This window comes from Pristiophorus japonicus, chromosome 1 (genome assembly GCF_044704955.1).
Source record: "Pristiophorus japonicus isolate sPriJap1 chromosome 1, sPriJap1.hap1, whole genome shotgun sequence".
Classification (NCBI taxonomy): Eukaryota; Metazoa; Chordata; class Chondrichthyes; family Pristiophoridae; genus Pristiophorus; species Pristiophorus japonicus.
The window spans coordinates 319,026,947-319,039,013 of record NC_091977.1 but is presented as its reverse complement, the minus strand read 5'-3'; the positions used below and the strand labels follow the sequence as shown (position 1 = coordinate 319,039,013).

Here is a 12,067-nt window from a genome sequence, read left to right as displayed (position 1 = left end):
TTTATTTGTAAAACTGTAATGTTTAATTTTGTAAACTTCCCTTTAAACACACCCCCCCCCACCATTCCCTACGCCTGATTTGTAACCTACGCCTGATTTTCTAAAGTGTAGACAAGGTTTTTTCGAGCGTACAAAAATCTTCACTTACTCCATTCTAAGTTAGTTTGGAGTAAGTTTTCACTGACGAAACTTTGAAAACAGGCGGAAGTGGCCGGACACGCCCCCTTTTGAAAAGAAAATTCTGTTCCAAAGTGAAACTGTTCTAACTGACTAGAACTGGAGCAAACTAAATGACGAGAATTCCGACTTCTAAGATACTCCGTTCCACACCAGTTGCTCCTAAAAATCAGGAGCAAATCATGTGGAAACTTAGGGCCATTATCTCTGCCTCTCTACCTCTCTTTCCTCCTTCAAGACGCTCCTTAAAACCTACCTCTTTGATCAAACTTTTGGTCACCTGCCTTAATTTATCAAGCGGCTCGGTGTCAAATTCTTTATCTCATAATACTTCTGTGAAGCGCCTTTGGACGTTTCACTATGTTAAAGGCACTATATAAATACAAGTTGTTATTGTAGAGTAACCTAAAGCCACAAATGGCCAGATTTGTTGCAATGTATTTTTCTTGGTTTGTTACATAAATTGGTGTGTTCTTTCTAGTTATTTTACAAAACCATGCTCCCAATGGAAGGCTTGCCCGCCACAAGTTCATGTAGGGAATTCACAGATGGATTTCCCACAATCTTCTGACTGCAGGCAACTCTCGATTATCCGTACACAGATCCAACGGGAAACCGTTATAATGGGATTTAAAATTCTGTTGTGAACAAGTGAAAAGACAGCTCCAAATAATTTTGGAAAATTGCCTTCCAAACACTGTGCTCATTTGTATTTGCTCATTCTCTCTCTCACGCACACTCTCTGTCATTGTAAAAATCACCCTCCTCTGCCCTTGCTTTGCTGGTGTGTGTGTGTGTGTGCGCGCTCCTGCAGCCGCTGTCTCTCACGGTCGCCGCTGACGTTGGAAACGGGGGCAGTGCCGACACCGGGTTCCAGGCACAGAACCTGTACATGCATGCTGGTAATGCCCATCTTTTGTTACTGTTTGTAGCTGATTGTATTGATTCATTAAAGTTTTAACTTATAAATGTAAACTCGCCCGAACGATTGTATTTATTCATTAAAGTTTTAACTTTAAAATGTAGGCTCATCCTAACCGAAAAATCGTTTACCCGGAATAGCCCAATCCCCGAGGGACCCAGATAATTGAGAGTTGCCTGTATTTAAAAAAACAATTGCCTGGAGTTCCATCCGCATTTGCGCAGCAGATACACATGTAATCTGGGCGCAAGCAAATTGTGTGACTTAAAAGATTGCGGAATTTTGCGCGCAAGCAAGTTACTCACATGACAACAATACGCTAAAGTCTCCTCTCTCTTTTATGCCTGTCCATCAAACCATTTGTCAAAATGATTCTCGGCCACAAAACTGGCCACATCCCTGACTCTCAAATGAGTGCCTTTAGTTGCACTTGTTCTGGGACGTGTCTCAACATTGCGGCCAGATTTTCAGCATAGCGCTGCAGCACAAGTTTAATTTTTTTTCAAGCAACTTTGAATTGGAGGAGTGAACTGGTTGATAAATCCGAGAATAGTGGTTGCAGCAAACAGCAATAGTTGTAGTAACAGACTATCTGCTGCTACTGGGAGAAAGAAGGGCAGACCAGTGAGTTTGAATATATTTGGACAGAAGTAAGGACAAAGTTGGAAGAGGATTTCAAATCTCTCCATCGCTGCACCCCTTCTTACCTCTGTAACCTCCTGCACAGCTGGCTTTTCGATAGGAAAAACCGCGCATGTGTGGTATTTTGAATGAGCCGTGCAGCCCCTGAAAGGGACCGCGCAACCCCCAAACAAAATTACCAGGAACATTGCCGACAACCCCCTCAAGATCTCTGCGATCCTCCAATTCTGGCCTCTGGCGTAGCCCCGATTACCTACGTCACACCATTGGCCGCCGAGCCTTAAGGGGGCCGAATTTCACCCCGCCGGAAACATGTCGCACCTACTATTTTTCCTGTTTTTTCACTGCCGCAGTGGTCTCTTGCCTGAAATTCGGCTCTTTGTTTATTTTCGAGCAGGGCGGAAGTCAGTCATAGTGGGGGGCGGGAGCGGAGTGTCCTTCATAAGAGGGACGAGAGTGTCCAGGTCCTGTCCATCAGACTATTTGTCCGAATGAATCTCCGCCCACAAAACTGACCACGTCCCTGACTCTCAAATGAGTGCCTTCCAGTTGCACTTCTTCTGGGACGTGTCTCAACATTACAGCTAGATTTTCAGCATAGCCCTGATAACATCATCACGCAGGAGCGTCACCACGTCTCTCTCCTTCACTTGAAGGGGAGAGCCACTGTGAGCTCTGCGATTCTTTTAGTTAGGTCCACTGGGCCACCAGGAAGGGTTTCGGCCAGGCCAGCGGGGGTGCCAGGCTACCTGTTGGTGGCCCGGCCGACAAAAAAAATAAGATGGCAGCCGCAGCAGTGCACCCTCCCCTTCAATGGAGGCCACACCACCATTTTACACACACTGCAAACACAGTGCACTAACAAAAAAAACTGTCGGGGGCACTGAGCGGCGGCGGCAAGATTTTTGACGGTGAATTTTGCTTGCGGGGCAGGAGATTGGCGGTGCGCACTTTGATGACGCACCTAGGAGGGTTCGGCAGCAGTGGGCTGGAACGCAAACACCCATTGCAATACATCCAGTCTGCATACTCAACACGTTAACCCCAGGCCCCATACATGCAGCAAATGTTAATGAGTTTTGGAGATGAACAGACCTTGGAGCACACACATACCTCTTGTTTTTGTAAAAATATAGGAAAAATAAAGATCATGGTCTGTGACTGCTCATTTCATTATGTTTTCTGTAACTTTTGACATTGAGACTATGACTAATTCATGAATTACCAAAAATTACCTTCATAACATTACACATCCGGATACCATCTTTCAGTTTTCTAGTTTTAGATTTGAATATTTGGTACTGAGTGCATTGTTATTTGCATCTAAAAGCACTCCAGGATTTAATGCATATTAGCGGTCATGGTATGTGCCAGTCAAGGTCCAAGGTGCTCTGATATCAAATAAAGCTCCTATTGCACCAGTGTGAATTTTTCCTTTTCCACCGACAACTCTCATGGCTTTCCTGAGGGAGGTCTTCAGTCTGGTGCCGCTGTGCTGAATTGCACATAGTTTTCTGCCTCGCCCACAGGGAACTGGGTTGGGACTGGCAAAAACCATTGCACTCAGGTTCTGTCCAGCTGACAGAGAATTAATTTTTGAACTGATTTAACGAATATGTTTTCGACCAGGAGCCTCTCCCACCAGCCGCACATATCAAGAAATCGCGGGTACTCTGCCAGTAATTTCAACCCATTAAAATTAGCGAGCATTCATGAAATCAGTCCTTTAGTGTGAAAATGCTTTAAAGTATCACCAGCAGAATTTTATTAATCCTAATAATAGAGTAAATAAGGAGAAACTGTTTAAACTGGCAAGAGGCTCAGTAACCAGAAGACACGGATTTAAGGTAATTATCAAAAGTGCTGGAGATGAGATGAGAAATATTTTTACACAGCGTTTTGGGGTGTGAGACTAATTGGAAAGCTCTTTCAAAAAGCCAGCACAGGCACAATGGGCCGAATGGCCTCCTTCTGTGCTGTAAGATTCTATGATAAACCTTCTGCATATAGATTTCTCCTGTGTATTTAAATGGATTTTCACTTTATCTGTTTTAAAGATTCTGCTATTAATAAACCAATTGATAGATTAAGTGCCCATCAATTGTTTACTTGATGTAATTGAGCAAACTGACTTTTTGATCAACCTATATCTGATTAGTATTTGACTAGATTTTTTTCCCTCCTGCAGATTGATTCGAGTATTTTGCAGCAGACATTGCAACAGAGTAATTTACTCACTCAACAACTAACTGCTGACCCTAACCTCGCACAACAAACCGGGACTCTCCAAACAGCAGATAATACAGTGCCCGCTAATGTGGTCATCCAGCCACTCACCAGCCTCGCAATGCAACCTACAGTGACGTCATCAACTGCCATGGCGATGGGAAGTCTGACCGAACAAGAGACTGTGCTGACAAGCAGTTCTGGTGAGAAATATTCTTCTCTTCTGCATTTTATTTGCATTCAGTTTTTGAATCCTTATTATCACCTTTGATGATGCTAATTTTGTTAATTTGTCATTGACCCATGGAGTCTAGACAGTCAGCTTTGTTAAGCAGCTCCACACTACCTGGTTATCGTGCGATATAAAAGAGCATTTTTCTATCTAAGTTTGCTTTTTTTAATGCAACATACTTGGTGTACTTTTAACTGCATACCACTTGATGAGTATATGAAAGTTGTGGAGAATCAGTTTTACACTTAAAAGAAGGAAACTATATGAACACATGCATTAGATATATCGACTGTCATGTATACATCTATGTCATGTTTTTAGTTAGAACCAAGATTGCTGGACAAGTTTAGCACTCAGTTCATAGTGCGATGGGTGCCTCTTTCAGGACCTACCACCTAAACATTTAGGAAATCAGTGGTCATTTTAAGCTTTTGTATTCCAGATTTAGGATCAACATTACCATTAGGCATTAAAAATTGAGTTCTTGGACTAAACAAAGTATACGAATAGCATGACAGACCGGTCGGGGTGGCTTAGGAAGCGGTAACATATCAAGGAGATTTAGTGCTTTCATAAACCATGGGGGCAGTGTCATTTATCAATGAATATTTGAACATGGTATATCCCTGAAACAGTCCAGCCTACATCATTCTGTATTATTAATACATAAAAGGAGTGTTGTTTTCAGTTCATACTGATTTGCACCCGAAAGTGGACAGACTTGTAAACGCGTCTAATTTCCTGAAAGCTCATGATTTTTGTGTCTCGTGAGACCTGTCTAAGTTCAGGTGCACGTAGAGATCGCATCTGATGTGATCTGTAGCCTTTTTTTCTTTTTCAGTACACCTCAACAATTACATTCCTAACAAGAAGTACTATTTTCAAATCAGTGAGACAGATCAATTGAATAAAAGAGTGTCTTTATACCGCAACTTTAACATGGTCATGAAACAGTATCCATTTTGCTGCGTTGCTGAATTTGCAGTATAAATCTGGGTCAAGACATGCCTTGACTCCAGAGGGAAGCAGTGTGAGACTCCCTGGTAAGGAAATTTCGCTGCTTGGGTATAAGGTTGCCAACCCTCCAGGATTGTCCTGGAGTCTCCAGAATTTAAAATTTAATTTCTTAATGTCCATTGCTACGAGTTAACCAGGAGAAAAATCATAGGGGCATTATAATTGTTTGTTCATTTTCTTTGAACACTTTTGTTTATTAGTTATAACAATATTGGAGATAGAAATAGTTGTTTTACTGGGCCGGGGTTGTTGGAGGCAGAAGGTCATGCGATGAAACCTCCAGGAATATGTCCTATCAGAGTTGGCAACCCTTTTTGGGTAAACCCCACATGGAGCACAATTCCTTTGCGGTGTCAAACCAGGTTTTTAAAAAGTGGTCATGGGGTCCCGTTGACTCACTGGAAATTTTTGTTAAACTTATGTGGTATTGATCTAAATGGTTAGAGAGCACGGCTGCTTCTGCCCGTGCCCAGCGAAGTAATTTCATTTTAACCGCTGGACGGGGAGTTAGCTTAGAGCTGTGCCTGGCAGGAGGGTTTGCAGCTTGAGCCAGGCAGCAAACAAGGTATTGCCTGGCTGGAGCCAGTACTGCAGCTATCAGTCACTGACCAGTAACTGCAGTGGAAAAGTATGAGTGGTGTACAAATGCTTTTTCTCAGCATCTCGTTATTTCCAAAAAGACAAATAAATATTACATTTCCTCACTCCTTTCACATGTAAATTTAATTTTGTAAACTCAAGACTAAAAATAGTATTCCTTGAAAATTTAGAAACCAAAAATTAATAACTAAATGTAACAGATAGAGTTCGTAAGGGTGTTTTTTCTTGTGGCTGTAGCAATTAACCATCGGTTGGCAATATCTATGGTTAAATTAAGTGATTTTAAATGCAGTGCTTTATAACTTGTGATGTGATCGCTTAATAATACTGGGTTTTACTTCAATGCATGTTAGAATTGCGTGTGTCATTTTATATTTATATATAAATACAGCTCTTGGGTAGCCATTGGGGTGCGTGAGATTAGCTAATGACCATACACTCGATCCCTTGCCTATCCTCCACTCAATATGTACTCCGAACAACAATGCTGAGATTGGGATCACACTGTGGGGAAATACAGATCAGCCATGATCTCATTGAATGGCAGAACAGGCTCGATGGGTTGAATAGCCTACTCCTGTTCCTATGAAATCATGTGTATGGTCACATTCTACCAACTGTGATACCCTTCACAACAACAATATTTTTCTTTCTGGTTTGAGCGTAGTGTTTTGATCTTCAGGGGAATGGATCTTAGTGCTGGAGGAATAAAATGAAGCTTCATTGTTAAGTACACATTATCAAGCAGTTCTGTGCGAAGTGCCACAGAGCAAACATCCTTCAAGTCTCTTGCAACAGTTGGCCTTAAATTCAAATGCTGATTTCATAAAGAATCCTTACAGCTGGAAGATCTGAGTTGGAGTGAAATCCATTTTGTAAAAGTGACAGGACACTGTGCCCTTCAATTCCCTTGACTGAGCCAGTTTAACTTCTGGTGAATTTTTGTGCTTATCCAGGTGAAGTGTGAGTGGAAGAGAATGTTGCACTTTTTCACTTTAGCTATCAAGCACTGCCAGGTCAGGTTCAGATGCAAGGGCTTATTTTACAAAACAGCACCCCGGTGAGGAGCCTCGCCTGCTGGGAGTGCATATTGGACATTCAGGTACATCCTCTTCTCTCTTCTCCCCCACCCCCCTCCCTCACCCATCTCCCCCCAACCACACCACCCCCACAACCACCCACCACCACCCCAAACAATTTTCCCGATTTTCCACCTGTTAAAACAAATAGATGGAAAATGACATGGTGCATGTGTCTGAATTCCCAATATATGTTCCCAGCGAGCAAAGCTTCATGCTGGGAACACAAATTTGTATGAGGCAGTCTTGCCTCACTTGAGACTTGAGCACATAATCCACTTTGACACTTCAGTACAGTACTGAGGGTGTGCTGCATTGTGGGAGGTGCTGTGTTTTGAAGGAGATGTTAAACCAAGGCCCTGTCTGCTTGCATAGCTGGGTGTAAAACCACTGTTTGAAGATGAGCAAAGGAGTTCTCTCACCCAGTGTCCTGGCCAACATTTAAGCCTTAAACAATACTAAAACAGATTAACTGTTCACTTATCTCATTGCTGTGTCAAATTGGCTGTATTGTTTGCCAACGTTACAACAGTGACGACTACATTTTAAAAGGCACTTCATTGTATGTGAGGCGCTTCGGGACATCCTGAGAATGTGAGAGCCACAGCATCAATGCAGATTTATTTGTTCTTATGATGCCATAACCCTAACATTAGAAAAGCCCTTCACGCCACTGCGCTAGTGTGAATTTACTATGGGCCCAAGTTTCGGCCTCAGTTGCTCCTGATTTTTTGGAGCAACTGGTGTAGAACGGAGTATCTTAGAAATTCAAATTCTCGGCATTTAGTTTGCTCCAGTTCTAGTCAGTTAGAACAGTTTCACTTTGGAACATAATTTTTTTTTCAAAAGGGGGCGTGTCCGGCCACTTACGCCTGTTTTCAAAGTTTCGGCAGTGAAAACTTACTCCAAGCTAACTTAGAATGGAGTAAGTGAAGATTTTTGTACGCTCGAAAAAACCTTGTCTACACTTTAGAAAATCAGGCGTAGGTTACAAATCAGGCGTAGGGAATGGGGGGGTGGGGGGGGGTGTTTAAAGGAAAGTTTACAAACATTAAACACTTCAGTTTTACAAATAAAGAGCCATCATCAATAATAAATGATAAAAACATCAATAAATCAACCAATAAACCAATCAAAAAAAATTAATAAGAAATAATTTTTTTAATCAATAAATAAAACATTTTCTACTTACCGACTGCAGCACCGGGAGCCCTCCAACAGCGTGCTGGGATACCGCCCCCACCCCCCCGCCCAGTGTGTCTCTGTCAGTGTCTCTATCTCTCTGTCTGTGTGTGTCTCTCACTCTCTGTCTGTCAGTGTCTGTGTTTCTGACAGCAAGGGGTGGGGTGGGCGGGGAGGGGGCTGACAAGTGAGGGGAGGGAGGGGAGGGGGTTGAGAAGGGAGGGAGTGAGGGAAGGGGGGTGAGAAGGGAGAGGGAGGTGAGAAGGCAGGGAGGGGAGGGGGGGAAGAGAAAGGAGGGAGGAGAGGGGGGGGAAGGGAGGGAGGGAGGAGAGGGGTGAGAGAAGGGAGGGAGGAGGGGAGTGAGAGAAGGGAGGGAGGGAGGAGGGGGGTGAGAGAAGGGAGGGAGGGAGGGGAGGGGGGAAGAGAAGGGAGGGAGGGGAAGGGGGGAGAGAAGGGGGGAAGAGAGAGAAGAAGAGAGAAGGGAGAAAGAGAGAGAGAGAAAGAAACGAGAGGAGAGGGAGGCTGAACGGGCCGGGCCCAAGACTTCGAACTTAGACTTATCGGATTGACAGGTAGGTGGCGTCGGGACCGGGGTCCGGGGGGGTCGGGAGCACGGGTCGGGGCGAAGGGGGGGGTCGGTCGGTGGGGGGGCAGAGATCGGGCGGGGGGGGGGAGAGATCGGTTAGCGGGGGGGAGGAGATCGGTCGGGAGCGGAGGTCGGTCGGGGAGTGGGGGGGAAGGTCGGGAGCAAGGGAAGCGGAGGTCGGGTCGGGGGTGGAGGGGGGCGGTCCGGTGGGGGGGGTGGGAGCGGGAGTCAAGTCGGGTCGGGTCCGGTCCGGAGGAAGCAGGAGCTAGGTGTGGGAGGAGCCTTATGCACACAGCCCCAGTGAGGCCATTCGGCCAGGGCTAGGGGCTGCGTGCTTCGGGCCCCTCCCACACAGTTTTGGGCACTTGGAGCTACTGCACTTGCGCACCCACTGTAGCGCGCATGTGCAGAGGTACCGGCACTTTTTTCAGCGCAGGGACCTAGCTTCGCCCCCTGCAGCTCGTGCTGCGCCGCGCCGAGGGCCAGAGGACCAGCAGGGAGCCGGAGAATCTGGAAGTTTTTTTCAGGCGCACTTTGTGGCGCGAAAAACGGGCGTCCAGGTCGGGGCTGCGCCGTTCTAGGCGCGGCCCGAAACTTGGGCCCTATATTTCCATACCATGGTCTTAGTCCGTTATACCAGTTAATGCTGAATTATGGTTGCCTATGTGTTTGCATTCAGACCCACAAGGAATTCCCCTGAGACTAACATAAATTCCCTTTTACAGCTTACAGAGAGTAAACTTGTCACCTCATCAGTATTGGCTGGATTATACAGACCCTTCATTCTGAAGAAATAAGTACATTATTTTTTAGGGTAACATCTATATCTTGTCCTTTTAGCTTACCTTTTTGACTCCCATAATTTAATGAAGGGTCAATCTTTTTATGGATATTCAGCATTAATCAATACCAAGTAGTATATTGCTGAATGGAAACATGTTTTCTATGTCTAGTGCTGCACACCGAGATTTTTTTCTTCTGTTTATTTCTCAGGAGCACAGGATGTCTCACAGTCTATGACATCCCCTGGGCTTGCTTCAAGTTCCAGTGGCAAACAAGAAATGACACTGACGATTAATAATTCTAATCTCAGCCAAGTACTAGCGCAGGCTACCAATGCCACGTGTGCCAATCCAACAGGAACACCGCAGGAGATAACACTCACAATATCAGGTTTGTATTAGCTGTGAAGAGACTTGTTACAAAGCTAGATAGTTGTTCATTCAGTAGCCACTTTTATCAACACTGCATTATATATGCATAAGTGAGTAACTTGGTATCAATGCAGAATCTGTTTCCACCATCTTCTTTCTTCCATTTACATGTGTATATCAAATATTTTAAAAATGGAGCAGTTTAGCAAATAATTTGAAAATAAGGAAAAAGTCTAATTTACATAAAGTATTCACTAGCAGATTAGAATTGAAGAGCAGAGATGTTCTGTTAGACATGTATCGAACCTTGGCTAGACCATATAGAGAACCGTGCACAGTTCTGGTCTCCATATTATGAAAAGGATATAAAGACACTAGAGAAGATGCAAAAGAGCTTCACATGGATGATACCAGAACTGAGAGGTTATAACTATCAGGAAAGATTGAACAGACTTGGACTCTTTTCTCTAGAAAGGAGAAGACTGAGAGGTGACCGAATAAAGGTCTTAAAATTATGAAGGAGTTTGAAAGCGTAGATGCAGTGATGATGTTTCCGCTTGTGGGTGAGACAAGAACAAAGGGCAATAAATACAAGATAGTCACTAAAAAAATCCAATTGGGAATTCAGGTGAAACCTTTTTACCCAAAGAGTAAAAATGTGCAACTTACTACCGCAAGGAGTAGTTGAGGTGAATAGTATAGATGTATTTAAGAGGACGCTAGATAAGCACATGAGGGAGAAAGGAGTAGAAGGATATGCTAATAGTATTAGAGATGAAGTAGGGTGGATGGAGGCTTGTGTGGAGCATAAACACCGGCATGGACCAGTTTGGCCGAATTGCCTGTTTCTGTCCTGTACATTCTATGTAATGCAATTCTATGTAAACCATACAAAAATATGGTAATTTTAGGTTAATAGCTGATTGACAGTGAATTGCACTGAATAACTCAAGTGCATCAGATAATGATATAAATAATGAGTTTCAGACACTTCAGTATACCCAAAATTCACTGAAACATTTATTAATTCTGTTATGTAGTTTTCTTCCCACTATTAGTGGCGGGTTTGCTGTGCTAGTTAAAGGCAATATGACATTAGTAAAGCTCTCCTTGAAGTATCAGTATACCAGATCAGGATTAATAACCCTAGATTAGATTCTTAAAACCTTTACTCAATTGCCTTCGAGGGTTTGGGAGAAATGTCTTCATTTTGAGTTTGTGACCAAGCAATCATTCAACTCTATTGAGAGATTGGATGGGTGGCAAGACTCTACAAAAGTGCAGGTAGTACTGTAAGTGACCCTTTAAAAGGAGCAGGCTTAATGGGAGAGGTTTTCCTAGATCTCCTGCACGTAGCAAATATTGCTAAATCGGCAAGTTGGTGTAGACGCTTGTAAAGGAACCTTCAATTTAAATTAACAGAGAAAAAATAAGTCAGGGTACTTTACAGGTGTGTACGCCAATCTACAATATTTTATGATGTCCAGGCGTAGCAGCATTGTTAACTACTTCATAAAGCTCAAGTTTATGATTTTTCTACACCTCGTGCACCAAGAAGCTCTTTGCCCTATATTATAAAAGGGTGTCAATGCACTCAAACGGGAAAAAAAGGCTTATAACTACGATTTGAAACCTATTGATACCATCGAACCTTCTTCCTAAGTGCATCTTAAGATGTATAACATTCTCAGTACATATAAGGCAGAAAGGTACAGTAAAGGAAATTGCATGTTTTAACAATTGAAATATTTTTAATGTACAAAACTCTCTTTAGTGATATTTTGTTTCCCATGACAAAATATCACTGGTCCATCAGGAACTAACTGATTGCCAGCAAACAAAGTAGCAAGTGCAAATTCAGTTGCAGTAAATGGTTTGAGTTGAAGTTAGTGAATTTTCAATATTGGCTTAAGGACTGTTTCATTGAAAGTACAGGTTGAATCTCCCTTATCCAGAACTCCCTTATCTGGAACCACCCCTCGTCCAGAACCATTCCTGGTCACCGGGTGGCACACGCGCAGTACTCCAACATGAACAAATTGAAGTCCTTCCTCGCTGCCAACTCCCGCACTCACTGGCCTGACCCCGCGATCCACCACCCCACCCCCCCAATGATCTCTCTGCCGCACTCCCTGCCCCAAGCCAGCCAGCCCCGATATCCCCTTGCTCAGTACCTGTACCATCCAATTTAACCCGTCGTCTGGAAAAATCCTTTATCCAGAACAGGCCAGGTCCTGAGATTTCCAGATA

The 12,067-nt window shown here is 43.7% G+C and overlaps 1 protein-coding gene across 4 annotated transcripts in view; it reads left to right on the top strand.

Moving 5' to 3' along the window:
* Window positions 1-12,067, top strand: part of LOC139272262 (zinc finger protein 236-like) — a 229,206-nt gene that overhangs the window by 171,261 nt on the left and 45,878 nt on the right. For all 4 annotated transcript variants that reach the window (XM_070888579.1, XM_070888578.1, XM_070888581.1 and 1 more), the window contains 2 exons: window positions 3,930-4,170; window positions 9,657-9,836. In XM_070888579.1, the coding sequence (XP_070744680.1) occupies window positions 3,930-4,170; window positions 9,657-9,836 (421 nt within the window). The remainder of the gene's footprint in view (window positions 1-3,929; window positions 4,171-9,656; window positions 9,837-12,067) is intronic.